The following is a 26,681-nucleotide window of genomic DNA, read 5'->3' as shown; positions in this document are numbered from 1 at the left end:
TGCTTTCTGCTCACTTTGTGGATTTACGGCTGGGGAAAGTGACGTTTTCATCACTTTGAAAAATCACCTTTCCTCCTACATGTGCAATAGCTGTCAGTGACTGGCACAGCTGACTGGACAGTTTGAGAGTGGTTTGTGGTGGAACTCAATGACGGGCGTGGAATGAACAGGAGCTGGGGGGGCAGGGGGAGGGCTATAAGCTGTGGCCATCATTTAGTTTCCTTCCACCACACTTACTCGTGGGAGTCATGTTTGGTTAGAATGATTGGTGCTAATTTATGTTTAACTATTTATATTTATGGTCACATTCCAGAGAATGGAATGTGCCAAGCATTGTTATTTTTTTTTTTTGTTATGCGGAGGCTTTCTTTTTACATGAATGACAATAAACAAACTGCAGCAATCATTTTAAATAGCTCAATTTAAATCGCACTGCATTGTTAATACATGAAATGCAATCACTTTAGATCCACAAAAGTACGTTGTGTGCTCCTTATGAGCTTACAACCTTATCCGGAAGGGCTAGATAGTTTTCATACGTTTTATAAATGGGTTGCTTTTATTTTGCTAACTGGGTTAAGTGTCAAGTAGTCTCGCAAAGCCAGACCAAACTACAGCAAGTAGTATGGTCTGGAAGCACTCCGTTTAGAGCCGTCTATTCGGGGGGAAACTGGGCTGGCCTGTTTTTATTTCTTTAAACCAATCACAATCATCTACGGCGGGGCTAACCCCGGGAAGCAGCCAATGGAGGCGTAGCGTTGTTTGCCGACGCCAGCGCTTAATAGACGCTGGCTGAAGTGGTCAAGCCAGACTAAGTGTCAAGTGATCTTTACATCATATACTGTAGATGGCAAGGAGTAACTGAATTGTCTGATCCGACACGCCAGAGGAGAATGTTAAATAAAATAGTTGGAAGAGCTTTGATGCTAAACATTGTTGGGAAATTAGAGCTGGCCCGAATACCATTTTTCAGGCTTCGAATATTCGTTGGTTTTTCCGAGCGAATTTTTTTTTTTTTATAAACGTTAATAATCCCTATATACTCCCTGGAACCAATTTTGACAGTATCTGCATATTTTGTTGAAGATTTACGCGCTCGGAGGTGAAGTAATTGATGCGCTATGACACTTAGTGATGTAATATCCTCCTAAATGAGCAATACTACTACTACTACAATATTACTAACTTTTATATCCAAATATAAAATTATTTGATGACATTATATTGCAGTACTAGCTTCTTGCAAAAAAAATGTAAAAAAAAAAAAAAAAAATTATTAAAAAAAAAAAAAAAAAAAAAAAAAAACGACGCTCCGAATACAAATTTAAGCTCCGAATACTAATTTTCCGAACGAGTATTCGAATAATTCGGGCCAGCCCTATGGGAAATGTGAGTTTTCTTTTGAAAAACATCTTGCCGTGATCATTAATCTGTAGATTAATCAACTATCAAAATAGTCGTTAGTTGCAGACCAACCACACACTGGAGTCTTGTGCCAGTCGTTCCTACAGTGCATTGCAAGAGGTGAGCAGCATCGAGCTACCAGATCGTTCAGGACTTAATTTGAAAATTATGCTAATACTGGCTATACTCTGTACAGCTCTGATATAATGACTCTATTGCTCTTTATAATGGGCTTTGTGGCCAATCAACTCCCTCACAGGCGTCTTCTGATGATCATGGTTCTTCATTACTTGGTATGATCCATTGCACATATTTAGCGATCCAGATTCAGATCATTCCAACATTAGATTAAATGAAGGCCCATTAGCACAAGACTAAATAGATTCCTTGGTGTAATGTGGCTATTTATTTGCGTTTTGTAGAAATAAAATGTTTATCTAAAGATTGACCCGGTCTTGGAATCTATGACTGCTTGCATCTCATATTGCTTTTGTGAAAAATTGTAAACCCAGGATGTTCAGGTATGCATGCCGTACATAATTTTGTCTAAGTTCCAGAGATAAATCTTAACAGATCAAAGGCATTAATAGTAATTACTATAAGAAAATAGCATTGTACTCACTCATGGTCTCATTTGCTGTTACAGGTCATTTATGTTCATTAGAGGGAATATAAGACTGTTTCATATACCTTTTAAAAGTTCCTGTAGGATGTTTATACATTTAGGTTAAGTACGATTCGATAAATACCTCAAAATCTCACCTTTACAGAATAAGAATTAAATGCAAACCTTAATACGAGATCACATTTGAACAGGTATTACTGAAATAATTATATCCACTGACTATCTGCATTACATTGGTGTTTCGAAGGCAATTGCAAAGTTAAGTTAAGATGCTGCATGTTCTCCCTTTTGTGTGAAGTATACTTCTTTCAGGATTTTTTTTCATCAGTGGGTTGGCCTTCGCCCTTAAAGTTCTCTACAGCTTGGCTTTTTCCTCAGTTCCTTGGTCAGAAGAAGACAGTTGTTTTCTCCAGAGAAACTGCTGAAGCATTTCCTCCCCTGCAGACTGTTTTCCCTTGCTGTGCCTTTTGATTGGAGGAAATGAGGCAGCAGAAAAGGAGATGGCAACAGCCGTTTAGTTTTTTAGTTTTTTCTCGTATACTCCTCCTCATATCTTTATCTTCTCAGTCAGACAACTTGTAACAGACACTTAAAAGGTTAGACAAGCTGCTTCTCCTGTGGTGGAAAGCTTTCATCGCTTGTTGATATCACTTTTTAAATCTATTTCAAGTCACAAAGCGGCAATGTAGCTAACAGGATCTGATTCTTTTTTTTTTAATCTTGGTAAATTAGATGTGCTTTTGATTTGATGTGAAATTTAGCATTAGGAAGGTGGCCTCTTCTGATTGAATGCATAGTAATTTCATGTTTTGTGGCTTGATTGTTTAGTCTGTGACACAGTTAAGCGCCTGTGGCATAGCAGCCCACATGCTGGTAACACTTCTGCGGTCTGAGTGTGTCACATCCATGTTGGCAAAATATGATGGTGCACAGTCTTAAAAAACAATTTTTCTTTTAGATGCGAGTGTTCAATCAATCAAAATGCCAAATGTGAAGCTTGCAAGATCAGGCTCGTCTCACCAGAACAACAACACAAAAAAACATTAAAAAAAACAAGAGAAATTACTTATGAACAAAATATTTGACGAATAGTGCCAAATTGAAATGCAAAACTAAACCTAAGAACAGTACAGTGTCTGATTTAAATTTTGGGTCACCATGGTCAGTTATTATGAGGTATAACATTACTATTCATGCTGTGTGACACATGCTTAGATTTGATGAGTTGATGAGTTCTAGTAACATATCCTGCTGATAAAAGGATTAATTTACTGTCTTTATAAAGCCTAGAGAAGGATTGAGGCATACAATGAGGTAAAAAATGGATGAGCTTCCCATTTCAAGGGGACTAATCTGGGACCTTAATGCTGCTCGGCCTAATTATGATAATGGCCCACATCAAATGGTTGTAATTAAGGGGCTGTTTGATGTTCAGCTCAGTTGAAGCAGCGATGTGCGAGATATTTCTAACTTAGAGGATACAAGTCGTGGCTGCAGCACTGGCATGAATGGTAAACATGCTGTGACATAAACCAAAGGAAGCACTTTGCTATGGCAACATTTCTGTGGATACATACAGGTTTGAACATTATTTGTAAACAAGTGACAACATGACTGTGCCGAAAGTGGTTGTTACTTTGCAATGATGATCCCACCTTTTTAAGCTTTACTGCAGGGTTCAACATAACTTTTTTTTCCTACTGGCCCGCCGGGCCAGTGGATCCGAGTTTTACTGGCCCCTTGTATATTTTCACTGGCCCTGCACACACTTTTTTTTCTTCATAATTTAGTGTCAATCATTATAATACCTGTATTAGAAAAATAAAGAAAATAACCAGATGTAAAGGGAATATCTATACTGTAACAGTATATATATTCCCTTTAGATTTGGTTATTTTTCTTTTAGTTAATTATATGAAATGTTGATATTGCTCATACACATAATATAAAACCAGGCAAACATATTGAATTTGAAGCCTACAACTGAAAGTATGTTGAAAGAGTGGGCCAGTATTTTAAAGTCCAGTAGTTTGATGGTTGTTTTTATTCTTGAATTTGGGCAGTTTAATGAATAGTTCACCTGCAGAAGTCATGTTCAAACATAAAAAAAAAAAAGAGATGAAGGTCTGATCATTCTTTGTGGTGTGGTAGGCTGTTTTTATTACTTTCTCTATGCATTAGGGATGTGAATGACCGAATGACCGGTTTTCCACTTGCGCTCAAGTTGACTTTAAAAATAGAATAGAAATCCGAAAATCAGGGGGTTATGCCGTTTTTTTAATGGGAGATTTCACCGTATACGAGTTCACGTCTGGTCGTGAGCGCGCAGCGAGTGTCACTTCTCCATGAAATGTCAGCTTCACATAAGAGTCCAGTGTGGGACCATTTTTTCAAACTATTGATAAAAAACAATGCAGTGCAAAATATGCAGCATAATGCTAAACGCTCGTCTAAGACTATGACGTTAAATCACCTTAGAAACACACAATGCCTTCGTCCGAGCATAGCAGCGTTTCACCGTGTGATCTCGCCAGCGAGTGAGCCGTCGCGCAGATGAACTGTGGTTTGTGGCTAAAATAATAACCGGGGATATTCCCCCCGTTAGCGATTTCAATGGGAAAGACTTCCGCGATCTGATTGAATGTCTCGAGCCTGAAAACACAGTGCCAAACTGCGCGACTATAGGAACTGTACAGTGAGCGGAGTCCCTCCGTTGGTTTCTGTCTACAACCGACACAATCACCGGAGACGCAGTCACAGCGTTTAAATAAAGCCTTTCATTTGTATTACCATTGGGGCTTGCATGCAAATACTGTAACATAATGGCGGCAGCTAAAGGGAAAGCGCAGTTATAATTTTCTGCACCTGAACCTCTGCTGTGGGAAGAAAGAAAGGGGGCAAAGCAAGTCGATTGATTTGTCGACTCGCAGGCGGACGGTAGGCAGCTCTGCCAACGGAGCGAGAGTGCACCCGCTTGTTGCCCCGCCTGTCAAATCACCCACGCATCGGTTGTCCACTGGCCTTTCATTAAAAAATATATTTTATATTAGGTTTATTATATTGAGTCTTAAATAAACACTGCTTTCATTCCGACTCTCAACGCGCATTTCAATGAACCATGATGTAGTCTACAAAAAGATACTGAACTGTGATTGGCCAGTCACTGGCCCGGGCAGTCACTGGCCCGGGCGGGACAGTGACTGGCCAATCAACTTGCCCTGCATATGATTTTACTGGCCCCGGGCCATCGGGCTATACGTTATGTCGAACCCTGTACTGTGTGTCAGCTGCAGGAATGTTTTTTACCGTCTTAAAAGCTTGGTCTGCATGCCTAGACACGTCCATATTTGGCTTCCCATTATTTAAGGAGTTGGTGATACGGCTCAACCAGCGCTAAAGAGATAGTATTAATATCAAATAATTTAATAAAATTAAAATGCCAATTAACTTTTTTTCTTTCTTTTATTTTAATTGTATTTAGACTCAAGACATCAATTGAGGGGGGACCTCATTTGCAATGATGTCGAGCCAAAAAAATGCACAGCAAAAACAATACATACACAATATACAATGCAAATACACAACAAGCTGATAAAGAGAAAAATAAAAAAATAATTGAAACATTTAGACAGTGATGTAGAATGCCTGCAATTAAAATGAAATGAGTCACAGTACAATATAGGCTTATTAAAACAGTTGCAGGTAGTGTTCGGTAGATTTAAGATAATATGTCTAAATTTGTTAAAGGATATGAAGGTATTTATTTTAATTTGTTTGCATTGAACAGGTTTTATCCATAATTCATGTTATTTTGTCTGCAGCTTTTTTATTATATTTTTTTTAATTATGTCTCAGTGTTCTCCAAAGATAATTTACTTGAGTCGTCATATGCTGAATGAATTCAAATGTAAACAATGTTGGTATCTTATGAATAACTGGGCTAAAACGTTTTATCTGAAAGTAGCGCTAGACCCACATGTTGTGCAGTGCACTTCAGGACAAATAGATAAGTCCGTGCGGGGTGAAGGAAATCTGAAGTGTCGAAAAATATACAAGCATATTGATACATCATCTGTGTGCTTTCCATATCCATGGCAAATTAATTCCATGTGATATTAATTATATGAATTTTAAAGTTTTTTTTGTCAAAGAAATGGGTCAGACCAGTGGAAATGTTTCACTTCTTGTTGGCACCAAGATGATACGTTTATTTAACTACTTGATCCTCCTGACAGAGCGACTGCCAACACCATCCCCTTGAGCCTGGGCCACTCTCCATCTTTTCTGAAAATGTCATCCCTTAAACGGACTAAAAAATCCTGTTCTCACAAAGCTGTTATCTCCATCCATCCGATGGACCTGATTATTTCAGCAAAGATATCAGACAAGCATAATTGCCATGTGAGTTGTCAAGCAGTCCATGATCTGATTAAGGACTAAATCCCCTCAAACTGCAGTGTATCTACTCCAGCTGGATGTTGGGCAGCAATACTGTGGGGCAGACTCCAAATAAGATCAGTTCATTATTGAAAACGCACACTGGCTCATAATGTGTTTGGCCTGTAATAGAAGGAAAAGGGCATCACTGAAGTGATCCACCCAGTCAGTGCCTGTTTGTTTTTTTGACAGAGGTTGTACTTTTACGGTCAGTGGATCAAGCACATCATTAACCATGCTTGGGGTTGATGATTATTGCAACCACTCAAAACATACAGGATATTTGCCTACTGTACTTGAAATGTTTTGAATAAAAGGGTTCTCCCAAAAGTATGCTTCTTCAGAAATAATCAAGTCTGATGTTATTCCTTCTATTGAGCTGATATCATCCAAACTCAGACTAAATTGCTGGAAAGAAAAAAATTCTCAAATTCTGAGAATGTAGGTAAACAATTGAACAAGATGGGGCGCTTTACTTTGTTTTCCATTTGAGGGTATAGTTGTGTATAATTACATTTGCTTCATTAAACACTTTTGATTTTTGAGTGAATACTTAGGGCACATGTTGTTTTCTCTGTTGTGTACTTACAGATACTGTTTGTGGCATTTCTCATTTTTGAGGCATTGTGCATTCTGTCCACGGTCAGCTGAGGCTGCTGTGGTCCTGCTAGGGGTGGGCCAGGATCATTATACCCTCAGGTCAGGCACACCCTCCTTACAGCAGTTTTACTAATAACAGGAAACATGGCCACTGTTTCAGATGCTAATGAGCAACTGCCCAGGGCCTGAGACAGCTAGCCTGATTGCAATAGGAAGAGTGCAATAGGAAGAGTGTAGTTAACTTAACAGGCAGGAATGCTCTAAAACATCAGATGTGTGCTAGCTTTGCTTCACAAACTGCATATAGGGCAATGAATGTCACCAGTTAAAACGCTGTGTTTTATGTTTGCATACATTTTAATGGTGTCTGTTTGACTCTTAATCAGCAGGGATGACATTGATTATAAACGGTTTATGCCTTGATGACAATACTATTCACTTCAAACCCCAGATTACAGTGAGGTGTGTGTTTTGCAGCAGAAGTAGCAGCCCAACAGGCTCTGCCATGTCCCTGGAGAAGAGGGGTAAACTTGTGTTAAGAGTCAGCACTCCTGTATAGCTGATAGCAGAGTCTTGGTGCTGAATCGGCAGCACCTCAGTGGGAGGACTGAATTATCACTGGTTAATACTACAGCATTGGACAAGCATGAAAGGTGTGCTGCTGGGTTTCTTCTAAAGTATCTTCCGCTCCTCCACATTGAGAGGGGGCGTTGGAACAAGCACCAGTGTGGGATGCCTTTGGATGCTGACCCTCTTGTCAGCCTAAAAAATTCAGATAAAGCATTAAATGATGCAAAAACCCTCAAGTTTTTTTAGGGAGATCTAGAAAAAATAGGAGAGCAGTTTGTAAGGCCCTGTGATTATGCTGTTCAGCTTGCAGGCTTAAGTTCCATATTGTTTAAAGCAGTATGCATCGAGTTTATACTGCAAGATGAAGGATTTTTTGATCACATGTCAATGTTGCGTTTCATCCTTGTTACACAAGTGGCTTTTTATTTGCCTGGCCTTTTTCCTGGGGCTGATGTAAGAGGGAGGGATGGGGGGGGCTACATGCTGCCTTTTGGCCCAGATAAGTAGTGACTGTGTGGGATATATTCATTGTCACTGTAATGTTAATGCTTTGTTCAATAGATGGTTGGGTCACCAAGCCCTTTTCTATTTAATTTCATTTATTTTCCTTGATCATACATGGTGAAAGCTCGGTTTCAGTTGTCATTGGAAACAGTAGCCTGGGAACAAGGTCTTAATCTAAATCTGGGGGTTTGTAGATCATGGGGTGCTTTTAATGACAGTTTATTTATCGTAAGAGCCAGGCACATTCATCTAGAAATGGTTTGTTCCCTGGACTGTTCAATATGTTTTTTTTGGTCTATTCTTCAATCATGCTGTTTGCATATACATAAATGCATAATATTCCACATGGTTTTTTTTTCTTTCTCCCAGGATACTTGGTAGAGAGTGGGATGTTCGATCTCTGGAAGCAGGACTGACTGAAGGAGCATGGTGAAACACCAACCCCTCCAGGTCTATGAGCGCCAGCTGTGTCTGTCATGTATCACTGGTGTCTATGGTTGCCGCTGGAAACGCTATCAACGTTCCCATGATGACACCACCAAGGTGAGAGGGGTCCAACATCTGACCGTCTTTGATTATAAAGAACAAAACAAAACACATTGTGTCTGTTGATGGTTTGCCAACCATGTTCATGGAATTGTCAAAGCAACGCTGGTTAGCAAAGCAGTAGAAAATAGAATGGAGGCTGTCACTGGTGTCACTGATTCCTTCACAAGATACTTGTAATCAGTACACTCACATGTGTTTGCAGTCAATGAGACATGATCATCTCATTCCCTGTGTAATTGTATCTTGTCAAGGTCGTTTTCCATGATAACTACCGCTCTCCTGGGGATGATCAGCTTTTTAATAGCGTTGTTTTTTTCAAAGTTTAATTTCCATCAGATTAAACGATGTCCTGCGACTAAAACATTAAAATATGGCATTCCTCTCCTTGATTTTTTTGTGGTTGCTAAATTGTATAGCTTTCATAGTAACTGTTACATGAATGTCATGAAGACTCTCCACAGCTCTGAATAACAAGATGGCTGTGTGGAGAAGTTGAACAATTTCAAATTGACACCGTTACTGAAAGTAAAAAAAAACATAAAACCCGTAGCCATGTATGTTTTTGGCATCCGTTGTGCTCTTACATCTCATGTTCTCTAGATACACCAATCTAATACCCTCTCTGTTGACGTTGATTTACAAAGAACAATTATCTATGACCAAATATGTCCTTGCTGGCTTATCCCTCATTCTATAACCTTGGGCTTTCCACAACGAGGTTCCTTTGACATTTCAGTCATCATGTTTCCAGTCTGTCATCTGCTGTGTCCTGCTGCACATCATTTTTAATCAGTTAATCAGATTCTTTTTATGAATATCGAATTTGTTTTCATGCACATGGCTTTGATATAGAACCATAACCCTGGCAGTTGTTAAGTGCAGTATACTGTATATACTATATATCTTGCACATTCTCTGTACAGGAAGGACATTTCAGTTTAATTTATATTATATCATGTTTAAAGGTGCTACCGGGAACTTTTAAATATTTCTGATACAGTAACAACTTTCCTCTGATGATCATTAATTACATGTCACAGCAAACAAGACCATCAATGAAAATAATGCTATTTATATATAGTTTTTCATAATGCCTTTGTCATGGGTATGCTCAGCCAGGAACTACAGCTGGCATTCCTTGTAGCACCTTTAACACATTAGCAGTAGCTTAACTCTCTTACAGAAACAATCACACGAAACTTCAAACCAAAGAATATTCCAGTGCTTTTTTTCCTGGTAAGAGGCACATGCCAGGATAAGTATTACAGCCTAACACACCATCAGCAATTTGTCCCGACCTTCCCCTTTATCTCCTCCACTCCGTATTTAGGCAGGACACAGAGGCTATGTTGCTGCAACAAACTCAGACACACAGCACATACCCATGTGTGCACTCGCCTCACATGCAGGCAGACACTAGATTGGACTGTTTATTTATGCCTGCATACCATACTGCAAACTAGCATAAAACCTTGGACACGGACAATAGACTCATGTCACTCGGAAGAAGGTGCACTATGCCGTTTCTGGGGAGAAGGAATGTGTATATATTTGCAAGAGCTTGCAGTTAGTTCAAAAAACCAATTTATTTTTCATCTAATTCTTAGTATTGAATAATTATATCTTCATAAATCAAAACAGAATTATTTTGAGGCACCTGGAACCAAAACCTAACTAGAATATGTTTGTTTACAAAAAACCTCAGATCACATACTGTGATTGTTTTTATTTAGTTATGAGAATATACCTTACAAAATGTTCACTGGTCATAAGCTGTAATGTATCTGGTGACTTACTGATTTGATGATATTTATTACCACTTGTGAGGAGGACCCACTGCTGTAAACAACAGCAAAACAGTCACTTTTAAGGTAGCTTTCACTTCAAACAGTGTTCCATGGGAATACAATTTTCCTGTCAGGAAAGTTATGAGAATATACCTTACAAAATGTTCACTTCTCTGACACCAAAAGTTACATAGTGCACCTTTTACCTACCGCAGCTCTGTAAACAAACAAGACACACATAACACAGGCATACTGTAGGTGTGGTTATATTTAATAGCACTTGGATCATATAAAAAGCAGAACTAAAATAAGAGATTGTTTCCCCCCCCCCCCCCCCTTCTAATGTTGGCAGGAAACTGGACACCGTGTAGCTCTGTTTCCTGTTGCAAGTGCTTGTCTTTCAGGCCAACTGATAGCATAGTGCCAAGTCAGCATTCTTTGTTCACCGTGCTCATCCTTTGTTTTTGGCCGTTTGGTGGTGGATATCATTTGTCTTGACCCCTGTGTAAGAAGCACACAGTCAAGCACATGTATACACTCTGCAGGCCTCAGTCTATTTCCATCCAGCTGAATTAGGAAGTGGACATTTTCCCCTCAACACTATTTTAATGTGTTTACACAATGAGCGGAGAGAACTGAAAATGGATTGAGCTGAAAATATGTTTTCCAATGATTTTAAATATAAGCAGCCAGTGCAGCATTTGTCTTTAATGCTGTCAATGATTATAAATAATGGAGCAAATGGAGTTGTGTGATGAACCATTTATTTGTCTGTATTTATGCAAGTGTCGACTAGGAGCAGAGAAGCTGTCAATGCTTCCTAGCATAGGTTAAGGTGATGTACGAAGAGGTCTGCATCTTTAATGATTCAGTAAACAAACTTTGACCAATCAAGGAGCGGTATCGGCTACATGTAACTGGACCCGACTGGGGGAATCACAGAAGCACGAGAACTCAGAATCTCTCGTTGAAACAACTGGAGAGACTCATTCATATTCCACAAGTGGATCATGCCATTTCTTTCATGTTTCATCTTTATTCTGTGCGATGAGGCGTTCAGGTTGACTGGCTGTTTCTTGTGAAGCCGCCTCTGTCTCTGTTCAAGGTTCTTTGTAGAAAGAACAGCCCACGTCACGCAGTGCAAGCCGATCTGGCCTCTCAGTAATAATTGAAAGTATTTCCATTTAGCCAGTCTTTACCATTCAGTCCCACAAAGGCTTCAAAAATAGAAGCGATGCCGCGTCTGCCTTCTTTTGTCACCCATCTCGGGGTCTTCATTAGCCTTGGCATGTGTAATACATTAGGCAAATAACACAACACGTTTACCTATAACTAGCAGTTGAGCTTATTTGGTTGCAGGAATGACTCCACAAAGGGGCATATTGTTGTTTAATTTCCTATTTGTATACATTGTGTAGAAAAATTAAAATAGAATCAGCAGAATTAATTTCAACACAAATAAAATACTTGTAAGGACGTTGATTGAAAATTCTTCCTATTTTTTTAAGCTTCCTCTGAAATAAAATGTATTGATTGATTTGATGTTTTCAGTCTTTAGATTGGTGACTTGTATTCATTTCTAAAGGGCTTTAAAATTCCCTAGATTATTTTTCTGCATTGTGTGTGCCAGATCACATACTTTGGTTCACATCCGTTTTCCCCCTTGCTGTCAGTCTGAAAGGTCATAAGCCGTAATGTAGCCGTTGACTTACTGATTAGGATCTGATGGTATTTTATCCATATTTTATATGGATTTTGGCTTTTCGGTGTATTGTGTGAATTTTACTAATTCTCCTACAACCCCATCTCTAAAACCCCTTATCTTCATCAGGGCAACTGTCAACTCCGTCCTTTTTCCTTTTTGGAATCACATTACAAAAGTCTACCGTGAGATGTGTTGTGTTTCCGAGCATTTGCATCACTATTGTTAAGGGGAACCAAACATATTTCCACTTCTACCTAATTCTAATAGCCAGGCATGTTTTGGATGATAAAGCCACAGTTTTGTCAATTAAATGGTTTGTCTAAAGATCTAGAGGAAATGGGGTTTCAGTTTAGTATTTGGAAGGTTTTTTTATGGTCCACCCCTCCTGTTATATCGCATGGTGTGGCGTGTATAGCTCTGGTGGTATAGTTGCATTATAAATCAGTTCATTGCATGTGTGAAATGCCAGGGACTTATCTGGATATGCTCAGGAATGTGACAAGGGACTGAGGTGTTAAACCCTGTGAAGATAAGGCAAAGAGAAAGGCATGTGAACTTGTGCCTGTGCCTCACTCAGAATGAGGCACCGTCAGCAAAATGAGAATGGTTGAAGCAGCTTCATTGTTTCCCTCTACATATGCATAAGTTGAAGAAAGCGTATCCTGCTTTTTCTTTCACACACATACACCCACATGTTAGTGTTTGTTTGTATCCATATGTACAACCTACACCATATTGTCTCTCCACAGTATTGGCATGTTAGTTGGCAGCATTCTGTGGGAAGCAGAATCCATCTACTATATGTAGAGAGTGTATGTGAATGTTGAATGCCTATTTTGGTAAAGGAAACATTAAGGTTGGCTTGTCAAAAGATGCTTTATATCAGACAATCAGAACCATATTACATAGAGTGAATAGCTGAAGAAATGAAAATGAATTAGTAAGCAAGTGAATTGTTCTATGTTCTCAAAGCCTGGGTAATGTGTTTCTGCAGAGATTTTCACTGTCTCCTTATTAGATGGCAACAATACAGTGATCACAATTTCTCTTCCCTCTGATCGCCTATCTTCTCATACGTCAATATGAACTGTCATTCCCAGAGTTATGTCACAGCCATATAAACACATAATCAGCACAGCACAAAGTGTTCAGAAAGTTGTCTGGTGATATTGGTGTAGAGAAGTTCTGACAAGTGCAATTGTGTCATGTAGTCCTCACACATGAGGAACGGACCCAAACATGCTTTTATGATTGTTTTATGTTTGTTAATATTGCCAGTATTAGCCGACATAGCTTAGCTACAGTTATTCTCGAAAAATTATTATTTTGTACAAATGTCCACAAGCCTGCCTGTGTGATTTATAGGCTGTTGTTCTGTGTACTGCTTAGGGTTGCAAAGGGGAAGAAAGTTTCCGGAAACTTTTCGCGGGAACTTTCGCTCGGGAATTTTGGGAATATTCAAAATTGGGAATTATAGTTTAAAAACTAAATGGCGGTAATAATGATCTGTTTCGTATCCAAATATAAATCTAAACATATAAACATTATGTTTTGTCATTAGGCAGACATCCATGCACAATAATACAAATAAAAAACATTACATTTGAACAGATTTATTTGTAAGTAGAACTTTATAAAGTTTTGTTTTCTCTAGAACGTTTGCCAGGACTGAAATAATATACCGTAGTTGGAAGGATTTAGTGCATTTGGGTTGCCAGGGTCTTTAAGGGCCACCCTTAAATTAAGTAAAATCCTGTTTATTTCCAAAATTCCTGTTAATTCCCTTAAATTCTCGTTAATTCCCATGGAAAGTTTTCAACTTTAGAAAATTCTCGGAATTTCGCAACCCTAGTACTGCTATTAAGGGGGTAACAGTTAAGCACAGAAAGCTAGCATATTGTAGCTTCATATTTAGGTTGGACATTTCGAACCACATACACAGCAATAAACAACTTAAACTGTGAATCTGCACAATGACTAGATTCTTTGTTTTCTGAATGTATGTATTTATTTATTTTTGTAACACTTGTCATGGAAATGGTGCATCCTGTTTTCTATTTCGGGTTGTAGGGTTGAATTGCAAATCAGAGTCAAATGAAAGTACATGCTAGTGGCATTTTCTCAGTTTGAATAACAATACAATATGTGTATGTTTTGTGTTGTGTTTTTCTGAGTATGAGTTTGTCCATGCATGTATGCACTGTGCTGCGAAGCTTCTTTGGAGCGTGAGTAATAACCGTCCTATGGATATGACACTTTGTTTTAGCCTAGATCCTGTTTGACATATTGAAGCATTCTTGGAGGGGAAAACGGAGAGGAGCAGTCATGTTGGAATTATCATTAGCAGTCACGCTAACAGGGAAAAGTAGGGCAAATAAATATCAGAAAAAACCTCTGCAACCACTGTAGGATGGATCCGTGACCAAATGTTTCAGTATCCTGGTTTTAATCTAATAAGACACCATAGTCCCAGATGACCACCTAGAAAGCACAACAAAAGTATTTAATAGCCAGTTTATAATAAATTATAACTAATTCAGTGAATAGGTATGGTACACTTCAACCACCTGGTACCTTAAATAAAGTCAGACATACACTAAGTATATTTACAAAGATTGCCACAAATTACCATAACAGCTGCAGTGTTTGAGTAGTAGTTTGTGAGGAGATATGCACTGATTTGTGATTTTGAAAATTAGTGAATATCTCATCACAATCCGTGTTCTCCAGAATCGCTGACTCATAATTTCACCTTTTTAATTTGAATGTACAAAATTAAAACTGGAATATCTGATCCCGGGCCATTTTAAGTCTGACCTCACTTTGGAGAGCAATCGGGAACAAATGTTCTCTTCTAAAGACCTTGAGCAGAGCACAAACTATTTCTATGTGAGGGAAATAAATTATAAAGCTTGCTTGTTGTTAACTCAAAGGGGAAATTGCTGATATACTTAGAAGGCCTCCCTGAATTATATGAGGCTTAATAAAACTTCACAACAATATTGCTGTTATACAGATTTCCAAAATATCCAATAAGGCTATTCAATAAATATGTTATTGGCTGCACAATCATAACCCAAACTGGACTTGCTGTGTGCTACTGAAAGTCACGACAAATGGAAGAATGCAGGCAGAGACACTTAGGGAAATCATGCTGGCTGCTGTTATTGCAATGCTGCTCCCTGGTTGTGAACAGACGTCACCTTTTTAGAGTGAATTTAAAATGCACCTGTTCAACTTACTGCCAAAGTTGACTTTATCCACCCACACTGTTCCCAGATATTTAATCACCATGCGGTTTTCTCTGACGTGGTAGTGAGTCAGTGATGACTCGTCAGTATTATGCCATTTTCTGTTGTTTTTTTAGCATTTCCTCAATGTTATTTTGTGAGAGCAAAGTTTGGTGCAATCAATCGTATAATCAATACTTAGTAACACATGTGTTTAATGCTGCTATGCCTTTCTCCTTTTATCCATTTTATCACTCTGTTTTTAGTGACGTTTGTTCTCTAAGATTAATTCATTGACGTCAATCCTATTTGAAATGTTTTAGTTTAGCTACAGTGGGGGGGTTGTGCCAGACCAAAACGCCTGCCTTGCAGGATGGTAATGTGATGTCACAAGGGCAGGCCAAGTCATAGCCATGGAAAGCTGGACCATCTCTGCTGCTGAGTTAGCTGGCAAACAGGAAGGGAACATCAAACCTTAACAAGCTGCTTATGTCGTTCTCCAGAACAGATTTGACTGTGAACTCTGGAAGAGCTAAACAACTTTTACATTGTGCTTAGCTGCACATATATACAAAATGCCCACAGCTTAAAGGCGGAGTCAGCAATTGTGGAGAACGCTTGTTTTTTTGGCATTTTTTTATGCTTTATTGATAGTGTAGAGACAGAGTTGAAATGGGGCAGAGAGGGGAGTGACATGCAGAGAACGACCGCGGGCTGGAATCGAACCCAGGTCCGCTGCTGGCCGAGGCCCATGGGGGGGGGGGACGCCCTACCAACTGAGCTAAGGGCGCCCTGAGAACGCTTGTTGTGAAAGAAAAAAAATCTCATTTTCAAAATCAGTTAATATCTCCTCACTGATTTTGACTAAAAGGGATTTTGACAACAAGCATTCTCCAGAATCGCTGACACCACCTTCAAGAACAACGAGCTCATGAACTGTACTCTACACTGGCTGACACACAATGTGCTCTTCCTTTTGTCTTTTGGAATAGTTTGAAACAATGAGAAAGGAGATGGTTGCAATTTTTATCATGTGCATGAAAGTACTAAAATGAGAAATACGAGTTAGAGCAGAGAAGGTAGCTAAAGGCATACAATGCATTAATTATACATTTAGAGATACAGTATATAATTGCTATATTCAAGCCAAATTGCTACCGATGGGATCTTATGAACTATTTATTATGAGCTGCTCTGTGCCCTCAGCGTAGTTATCCTTTTGAACATCCCTGCTCTCTCACAGGCGTCTCAGGTCGCATCCATCATAATCCAGGGTGAATTATGGAGGGGGTGGGCTAATGACAGGGTGCTGGGTGAACAATGTCGCCTCTCAGGAGCAAGCTCTGATCTCCCAGGTGTTTCCAGCTAGTCCCTAATGGCCATGGGAAACCAGGGTTGGTGCTCTCTTATCAATGAGAAGAGCTGGTTCTCACAGCAATGAAAAATAACACACACACACACACACACACACACACACACACACACACACACACACACACAGTATATTAGTTTGTGTTAGAGTTCAAAAAAAGAACAAAACAAGAGTCAAACATTATTTGCTCTCAGGAAAATATTTGCAAAAGGTGTGTTTTTGACTGTTTGTAGTTGTTGGGGTAAAGACAGCCAAAATGATTTGGTTCCCATGTTTTTAATCTAATTATCTTACATAATATTAATAATACATTTTTTTCTTACATTCCTGAAATATATTTCAGAAGCCATGTCCAAATCTGAGAGAGGATTGAATAAGTCTTCCCCCGGGACTTGTTTCCCTATTTTGTACATCTGATCTCTGTTGTTATGCAATAAAATAAAATAAACATGCCGAAAAAATGAAATTATAGCATTTATGCCATCATGAGTTCCACATTAAGCCTGACCCCAGAGTCAATGTTGAAATGTGGTAAGCTCTTAAAAAAACATGACCTTGAATTGCTGCGCTGATTCCAGGCAGTGGATTTTGGTTTTATCTTGATTCAGAACTTCCATATTTAGCATTTGAAAAGCTTTTAGAGTTTGTCAAAAAGACGGCAGTGGCACTGGCAGTGACATCAGATATAAAGGGATCATGCAGACTAGCTTGACTCCAAACCCCAAAGATACTAATTTTAAAGATCAAATTGGAACCAATGAATGTTTGGCATTTTTTGATTTGTTTTATCATCTAAATCCCGCTTGACTAATCATCAAACAACTGACTGAGTTTCGCACTAAACAACATATGTATTGTAGTGTAATTAAATATTTTGGTTTAATTAAATGTGTACCTGTATTTAGTCAGTCATGGCCTTTCTAAGAACATGCTAGTTACCCTGGATGTAAGTATAATGACTGCAATTACACTTGACCTTATGATGTGATGTGTCTCCGTAGGAGGTCTAAAGAACAGATTCTCAGAGAAAAAATTAGCCAGAACTTGTCCAGATAACTTAATCCTTTATCTAGCAATGTGAACTTATGTATATGATTCTGTCACATCCTGTAACCTATATGTGTTCACTGGTGTCAGATGATTAAGTCAAGTCTCTCTTTAACCTAAAGACTTGATTCTATCCTCATTGTATGTGTGTGTGTGCTACCTCCAGTTTTATCAATTGAAGTCAATACTGCTTCTCAGTGCCTTTGGGTACATAAAGTGTTAATTAATGAAAAGACCAAAAGGTTCTTCTCTGACTCACAGTAAAAGCTTAGATGTGTTGAATGTATACGCTGAGAGAGATGGAGGTGTTCAAATCTGCATGCGCATATCCTCCCGAGTATTGTCAAGGTTTTTTTTTGTGTTTCTGTTCCTGAAGATGAAGCCAATTTAATATTTGCCACGGTACAAAAGTGCACGGTCGGGGTGGACAGTAATTAGTGCAAAGTTATTAAAAGTAATTCCTTGATGATGAGCAAAATGGATTAAGGGAACACTCACGCAAAGGTCAACAGCCAGGTTTGACGTCAAGTGTGCAAGTTTGCCGGAGAGTTTACTTCCACTGAACTTTTCTGGTCTCTGAAGATGTTGAAGTTGTACTCGTCAAGCTGATAGGTTATACAACATCATCGCGCGCGCACAAACACACACACACACACACACACACACACACACACACACACACACACACACACACACACACACACACACACACACACACACACACACACATTAAGCCCCATAGCTCTGAGTCCACAGCGGTCAAATTCAATTATTACATAATCGTTTTGTTTTGGCAGCATTCAGAGGTGTTCTGCATTAATTGGGCAGTGAAAATGCTTTTAGTGCTATCACATTGATTTAAGTTTGCTTGTCAATTTTAATGGATCCGCAGAAATAATTAAGTGTGTGTGTGTGTGTGTGTGTGTGTGTGTGTGTGTGTTTAGTGGGAGCTGCTGTGGTCCCTCATCCTCCTCTTTACCTTCTGTCTGCTGCTGGTCTGGTTCTACTTCTGGTGGGAGGCACATAACGACTACAACGAGTTCAACAGGTGAGTACACGACCAAAGCCCTGAGAGCTCCTATGTGTGGCCAAGGGGGTCAAACTGAAGCCACAAGTCCGTCAGTGTAATGCTTTCAGCTGTAAATAAAGTCTACCCGCCGGGCTTGTTCGGCTTGCTGATTTCCCTAAATCATGGCTTTTAATCTGTCCTCTGCCTTAATCTGAGCACGGACCACCCAGCCCTCCGAACAGATTACACGATTACATAATAGAGATGGCTCGCCCCAGCATTTCCTATTCTCTAAATATCTAGCCCTGTGCCACTTTTATGTAATTGAAAACATTATACGCTACCAAATATCGGACTTATTCCAAACCTATGAGCGGAATTAATCTGTTTGGTTGTTTGTTTTTCAAAAAAACTGAACCGAAAGAATGAACTCATCATACACCATTCAGAATATTAAATTACATGAGGATGGACAAACAGCTGTGCAATATGTACAGCATAAGACACTTTGTTGTCCTCAATCAGTAAATTGACTAATTATATAAAGGTAAATATTTTGGACTGTTATTATGGTATATATTGCTAAAGGGTTGCTGTTGTGTCCCATAATGTCACATTTCCTAGTCCTTCTCTACAAATACCTTTCCCCTCCCCCTCTGCACCTGCTCTCAGTAACCTCTACAATGTCACCCTCTCCTCTTATTATAGTCTGTTGCCCTCCATATCCTCTTCTCGCATTCCTATAGAAGTCTGTGTAGTTTTTCAGAGATACCTGACCCCATTTTTCCTAATCTCCTTAATCCCCTTTTTTCTCATTTACCTTTTTAATAGCCCTTTTATTAAACCTGCAGTGTGTAGAATTTTGGGTTTTATTTCCGAGCAGACTTTGTAGAAAATAATTATAATATCCATAAGTACATTTAATTTAGTGCATAATAGCTGACATTTTTTTTTAGAATTATAATTTTTTTCCTTAGAACGGGTCTCGTATATGTCTATATTTCTCCATACCTTGGACCTAGGCCTTCGCGCCGCCATGTTGGAAGCGTGATAGTTGTAATGTCATCAGGTGCATTGTTTGGAATTTAGAATTGTTCTTGTCCTTGAAGGTAGCTTCTGTTATTTTTCAAAAGGGTTGGGGTTACCCAGGGAGCGTTGCAATCTAGAACTTTGTAGAATTTTCTAGAACTTTCTTGATGATGTCATATTACACACTGCAACTTTAAGTTCTTCTCTATTTAACCCTCAAGGTCAGTTTTTGGTGAACAGACATTTGCCATTTCTCTGAAATGGGAAGCGTGGTGCACATTTTCTTTTCTTTTTTTGGTGGGGATGGGGCGGAGATAATCACATAGATGTCATCCCTGCCCGTATGTGTTCCAGTGATTTAGCAGCAGGGAAGTGCCCCAGTCCATCTGCACTAAAAATATATTCAGAAAGGGGCTACGAACACCAGCCCTGTGAGTGACACACCATTCTTTGGCTCTATGCCACTAGAATCTCTCATTGTATCCCATTACAGAGAGTACGCGGTCTATAGCCTGTGAAGGCCGATTCGAGACGAAACGGTCTCCGCAGGTCTCCGTTTACGAGCATTTCCGGTTTGCGTAACAAGCCGTTACCTTGCGTGACGACTCGCCGCTCCTGTGCTGCCTAGCAACCCTGATTGCTGCCAACGGAAACAGCTTTGTCAACGGAGGAAAAAATAAAAAGAAGTTGCCTACCAGACGAAAAGAAAAAAAGTAAAATAAAAAAAGAAAGGAAGATAAAAGTTAAAGCGGCTACGAGTAACATTTAAATATATTTTAAACAGCCTCATGTTTCCTCTGATAATCATAAATTACCTTTAACAGCAAACGACACCATCAGTGCAAAGAAAGACGTTTTTATAAAGTTTTTATTACTGCTTTTGGTCTGGTCGCACACCCAGTCCGATTTTCGGTTCGCTCGTGCAGGCTCTATGGTCACATATCCGTATTGGTCGCAGATTTCAGTGTGGAGCAGCAACGTGATTTGAGAAGCCTATCCCTCCAGGTGAGGGAAGGGGAGCGGGAGCCTTGTTTGAGACAGTTATTTGTCGTCATAGTGACTGATAACGGGGCTGAACCATCAAAGAAAAAAAAGAGAATGCAATGAAGAAAAGCTAAAAGGGAGAGTGATATAGGCTACGGGCGGGACGAGGGCGTTGCCAAGCAACGTGTATACAATTTCACGAGAGCGAAACTAGACTGCAGTGTTTACCCCTAAATGAATGAGCGGTTGGTACTAACACAAAGTTTGCTTTGCTTCACCATCATCAGATAACCATTATCTGAAATAGTCATTATTTGCATCAACAACACAAACACATTACCTCATCGTGATCCATACTAACTGCTGTCTCTCGTTCATTCGCTTTCTGTAAGGACACGTAATCTTTCAGCTCCGTAAGAGAGAGTAGTTAGGTGACACTGCTGCATCAACTCATTGTGTGTAGCACTGACTGGCATTAGTTGATGCAGTGTCAAAACCACTCTCACGGAGCCGAAAAGAGTCCTCACACTTTCAACACACGGACATGCACTATATTGCGCCCTTCTCAGTTCACACTCGCACGCCTGGCACGAGCTAGAAAACAGCTTTGCGAAAGCGGGCGTTGTAAAAATACTACTGCTTTTTTCCAAAAGGGATGCCAACGTGCCATGTTACTCGTAGTGGCTTTAAGAAGATGGAGCAACACGTTGCTGTTTTGTTATTTTTTATTTTATTTTATGCCATCTCTGGAAAAAAACGCAATGAATCTTGGGATATGTTGGGCCGTGAAGGATCCATCTGTTGCAGCCTTTAAAACCGGGAAACGAAGGCTGCATTTCTCGGCCGCATATGAAGGAGCCTTGCAAATCGTTGCAAATGGAACAAGCCTTTGCGCGCCGCTATGACGCAATCGGTCTTCAAATGCAGCCTACGTAGGCTGTAACCCCTGAATTGAGATCCAGCTACTGATACGGCTTTGGAAATAATTGGTACTATTGGAACTAGCTGTCTTTTCAAAACACACATGCGACCACTCGTTAACTACTCGTTACTCCACAGCTGTGAACCTATAATTGATACATCCAGTGTCACTTAGTCAGACAGACACTGAGTGTATATGTGTGTTGTGATAAGTGCCGGCCTGCCTGTCTCCTACCCTGAAGACAGAAACCAGCTGTCAATAACTTGCCACTCGTCCATTGATACAGCAATCACATAAATGATGTTGTCTGAATTCTCCATAAGCTCAAACAGAAACCTCTGACTCTGCGGTCACTGGGGCTGCTTTCTCTGTTTCATCCATGTACGTTATTGCAACAATAAAACATTGCGCTCAAGGGAACGTGATGGATGTCTGCCTGCAAGTCAAACTAACCTACACTACAGTAGTTTATGAGTCGCTCACAGGGCTTTGGTGTTATTGTCTCCCTTGTTTTCTTACTCTGCTTTCACCTGTCTTGCAGATCCATTGTCGGGTATAAAGCTGTAGCCCTGCAAAACTGGCCTCTATTTGGGAAAGAACAGCTGCAAATTAGGGGTGTCCCCGAATAAGAATTTACATAGTCAAATCTGATTGATCGAATCTTGCCTTTAGGCTACAATTAGTCCAATTATATTTTGTGTTGCTAAACACTGACCCATATTCTCATTTGTGAAATTCGCTTCCATTTTTTTCACACCAGACAAAGGCGCTAACAAGATTAATGAAATCAAATTTGTATTAACTAAAAGTAGGCTATAATATGCTGACATTTATACCACTACAAGTGACGTATCATGATTGATTGGTGGAGACTATGCAGTTCTATGTGAAACTATCAACTTTGAGATTGGACTCGACTCTTTGAATAATTGACTAGTCTGGGTCATCCCTACTGCAAATAATAACCTTTGCAGGAAATTATTGTCAATACGACGACATATAATTCTTTACAACATTGTAAATCGGATTGAAAGGCAAGGTGTGGTTTGAAAGAAGTAACATTTTTTTTTTTAAATATATTCTCCCTAACCTCTACTCTAGTTAGTAATGCTACATTGCATATGAGCTCTCAGTATGTGAAATGTTGTTCCATCTCTTGTTCCTGCAGGTTCCTCTACAACCGTTCTGGGGAGTGGAGTGATGGCACGGTTCCCATCCTGGCCACCACTGCTGCTGGCTTCACCTACATTGCATTTTTAATGGTCAGTCCTCCATCAAATATTCACCGTGGTGGTGTTCGACATGGTTTGTTTGTCACCATGCCTCTGTAGTGATGCAGCAGATTGTGAGGTGTTTGCATTGTGTTGCCCGACATGGTAAATGATTTTGAGGTGTTGTTGAACAAGTTGAGATCTGTATGCAGCAGACCTGTTTTGAAATGTGTACTCTCATCTGTGTGCTGTTTTTTTTCTTCTTCTCTGTTTTCAGGTATTAGCACTTTGCCACATTGCACTTGGGCAACAGTTGAATTTGCACTGGCTTCATAAGGTAATGTGCCAAATGTGAGACTGTGTTGGCTGGGTGGGCGGGTTGTTCAGTAGAGGGGAGTGGGTTTTTATAGTGGGAGATTTACGTGTGTGTGTGTGGTTTTTTTTTGTGTCTGTTGGTGGTGTTTACACATATCTGTTTGCTCAGTATGTGCTCATTCATTGCTGATCAGCTGAACTTGTCCCGAACTTACAGTTTGGGTCGTGTTGTCCAAGTAAGGTTGTGAAATCCCAGTAAATGACCTGGTGTAAAATGATATCAGCAAGCCAAATACAGCATCCAAGCACCGTTTGAAGAGTGAAAGGGCCGCCTGGGGAGCTATTTCGGGTCATTCACTGGTGTTTCTTAGTGTGTGTTGTGTGTACATGTATTTATCCAAAGTGACAGTATCTCTGATTTCCTTTATCCTTCCCTCTGTGTCTCCACAGATAGGAGTGACTGCTGCTCTGCTCACCACCATTGTTGGGGTGATATCAGTCAATCAAACATGGGGCCAAGAGTGGGACGTAATACCCGTCTCCCTACAGGTCAGCACACTGAAACACAGGAAAGCCCCAAAGTCACTGTTGATGGTTTGACATCACTGCTGATGCTATGTTTGTGTACTAAACGTGTGATCCATGGGGTGTATACAGTTTATATCTACATATCAACAGTGACTTGGATCATAATTGCCATGGATTTGTAGTGTGGAGGTCCAAAATCAGCTGTGTAAAAAATGTTGTATTTCTTTTTAGTATCTTTTTTATAAAAAAGTTATCCGGTATAAAGAAAAGTTTATTCGGTACCTGTTTTAGCCTGGTATCATTCTGATATTCACATACCAGTATTTATATCATTCGGTCCCACGTGCAACCGCTGCATCGTGTTTATGTATACATGGGTAATGTCATTCTCCTATTTGTTCTTTTACAAATAAACCATGCGAGCACAGACTATGTGGATAATATACAAGCACGTAACGTTATGTCTGAGATTGTATTTCCATATTTAACATTAACTTAAAAAGTGTTTATAATTTACAAAGCATATTATGTCAACACTAAATCTGCATTTAATCCCGACAAAAATTAACAGTGAAATGATTTTGAGGAAATTATGAAAAGCTTGTAAATTAATAACTACATCCCTGTGTGTTAAGTGAGGTGGTTGAACAATTCAACTGAAACTGATGCAGTTCAAATGAAATGCTTCTATAAATTATAGCCATTATCTTTGAAGCGTGGGACCAATGTCTTAGCCCCAGATAATGTCTGTAATTCCATGCCTCTCTGTCTTGTTTCCCTCCCCTTCTTCTTGGCTCACTGTCGTCTCATTCTGTCCCGTACCTTCCTCTTTTTTTTCTTCCATTTCTCTGTATCTTCTTTCTTCCTTTGTGTCCTAACTTCATCCTCCACTCTACTCTATCTCACATCTCATAACATAAAATAGAATGTTAAAACGATAGGTGTAATAAGCAGGTGCTTCAACCTACACCTGTTCGGTCAGTATTCAGTATAAACAATGACACACTGTATTTTTTTTTTTTTTTTGCTATTTCAGTTTTTTGTCTATCTAAGTGATCAAAAATAAACTAAACTTAACTTAATCTCTGAACAGGCCACAGGTCCGTTCCTGCACATCGGGGCTCTTGCTGCCATCACAGCACTGTCTTGGATCGTGGCTGGACAGGTCGCCCGCTCAGAAAAAACTAGTACGTAATACAGAATACGTGATACTCTCACCTGCTGTATCCATCCGGCCACACACCCACACACATACACAGAGGAAGAGTGGTGAATGATTAACACTATGTAGACAGAGGCCAGGACCTCCACCCAGGGTGTCGGAGATAACCAACATTCCTACGGCTCATGTGATGTTTTCCAACCAGGACACCCTGGATTGTTTTCACTTCTGACACAGGACTCTTTAAGGTGGATGCACAGCCATCTTGGTGTCTTGAGAACAACAATGTTCATTTATGTGCTATCTGTATTGTTTCCTGATTAAAGTGTACCCAGATAGCAATAGACATATAAATCATACAATTTATTCAGAAGTAACAATCATCATTACTCTAAAGAAAGAGATTTTACTTCCAGCAGGTTTTACCATTGAACTGTGAGAGACATTTACACACTAATAAAGGGGATGTTTAGTCCTTAGCGATCATGTTAGCTTCTGATTTTGAAAGGACTTAATGGGCATGAAAGGTCTTGGCCAAATGACTCCCACTTTAGCATCTCTGGTGTAATGCATGGAGGCTGAATTCCGCAGGGGATGTGTGTGCGTTTGAAGTAACTGGAGTTGTCTCCTCAAGGCCACCCCGGAGCTGACCTTGAAACAAATACATTCCCCTGTGTGTGTGTGTGTGTGTGTGTGTGTGTGTGTGTGTGTGTGTGTGTGTGTGTGTGTGTGTGTGTGTGTGTGTGTGTGTGTGTGTGTGTGTGTGTGTGTGTGTGTGTGTGTGTGTGTGTGTGTGTGTGTGTGTGTGTGTGGGCCCACCTAACACACAAACGGACAGCTCGTCACTCACTTACACAAAGGTGGTTGCAAGGGGAAATTGTATCTCCTTGCGTCGCTATTAATGGTACTGAACAGTACCCACACACACACATACATACATCTATCTCATATCTTTTTGATAACTAGATCACCAAAGAATATTCTCTTGGGTAAAAATAAGAACAACATATTTAAAATCACCATTTTCTCATGAATGTCAGTCCTGGGGCTTTTAATTAGTTCATTAAGGTCCATGCTCAGGATGTTCACCAAAAAAGGGCAAGCTTGGAAAATGGACTGCATGATTCACTGGTCACAATTTCATAATGACAAAAAAACATGTATGTAAGAAAATGAGACGAAGAGATCGTAGGCAGTACACATTTGTATGCATATTCTCATCTCATTTTACTTATTTTTCTGTACAGATCAAGATAATATGTGTTAATGTGTGACATTTAGAGTTGCTGGTAGGCTGATGTTTCTCTTTGGGCTAAGCTAGGCTAATCGGTTTACCCGTTTTCTTTATGCTGAGGCTGAGCTTAATAAACATCTCCTGGTTATAGTTTCATTTTCCCCATACAGACATGTGCGTGGTATCAATCTTCTTAACTAACTCATGTCTGACTTGTGTAATTGCATGATGGATGAAAGCTGTATTATGGTGTGTGTTCTCCCAGTGTTCCAGGTGGTGGTTGTGCTGCTCTATCTCAGTGTGTTATTGGGACTCTATGTGGTGCCCCTGTACATCACCTCCCCCTGCATCATGGATCCCACCGCCCTCAAACAACGCCCGGATGTCATTGGCCACCAGGGTGCCCCCATGGTGAGTCAGCTGGCCTATTTCTTCCAATCAGAATGTGGCATTATGA

General features: G+C 39.8%; 1 protein-coding gene across 2 annotated transcripts in view; it reads left to right on the top strand.

Moving 5' to 3' along the window:
• Window positions 1–26,681, top strand: part of gdpd5b (glycerophosphodiester phosphodiesterase domain containing 5b) — a 50,863-nt gene that overhangs the window by 12,384 nt on the left and 11,798 nt on the right. For both annotated transcript variants that reach the window (XR_013844802.1, XM_080025099.1), the window contains exons 2-8: window positions 8,510–8,683; window positions 18,775–18,878; window positions 22,943–23,036; window positions 23,263–23,322; window positions 23,751–23,849; window positions 24,922–25,015; window positions 26,490–26,635. Coding sequence is in view for 1 of the 2 variants with exons in the window: in XM_080025099.1 (XP_079881225.1) it covers window positions 8,567–8,683; window positions 18,775–18,878; window positions 22,943–23,036; window positions 23,263–23,322; window positions 23,751–23,849; window positions 24,922–25,015; window positions 26,490–26,635 (714 nt within the window). In the remaining variant the exon portion in view is untranslated. The remainder of the gene's footprint in view (window positions 1–8,509; window positions 8,684–18,774; window positions 18,879–22,942; window positions 23,037–23,262; window positions 23,323–23,750; window positions 23,850–24,921; window positions 25,016–26,489; window positions 26,636–26,681) is intronic.

The sequence above is a fragment of the Ammodytes marinus genome (genome assembly GCF_949987685.1).
Source record: "Ammodytes marinus genome assembly, chromosome: 3".
Lineage (NCBI taxonomy): Eukaryota > Metazoa > Chordata > Actinopteri > Uranoscopiformes > Ammodytidae > Ammodytes > Ammodytes marinus.
This window is presented reverse-complemented; position numbering and strand designations above follow the sequence as displayed.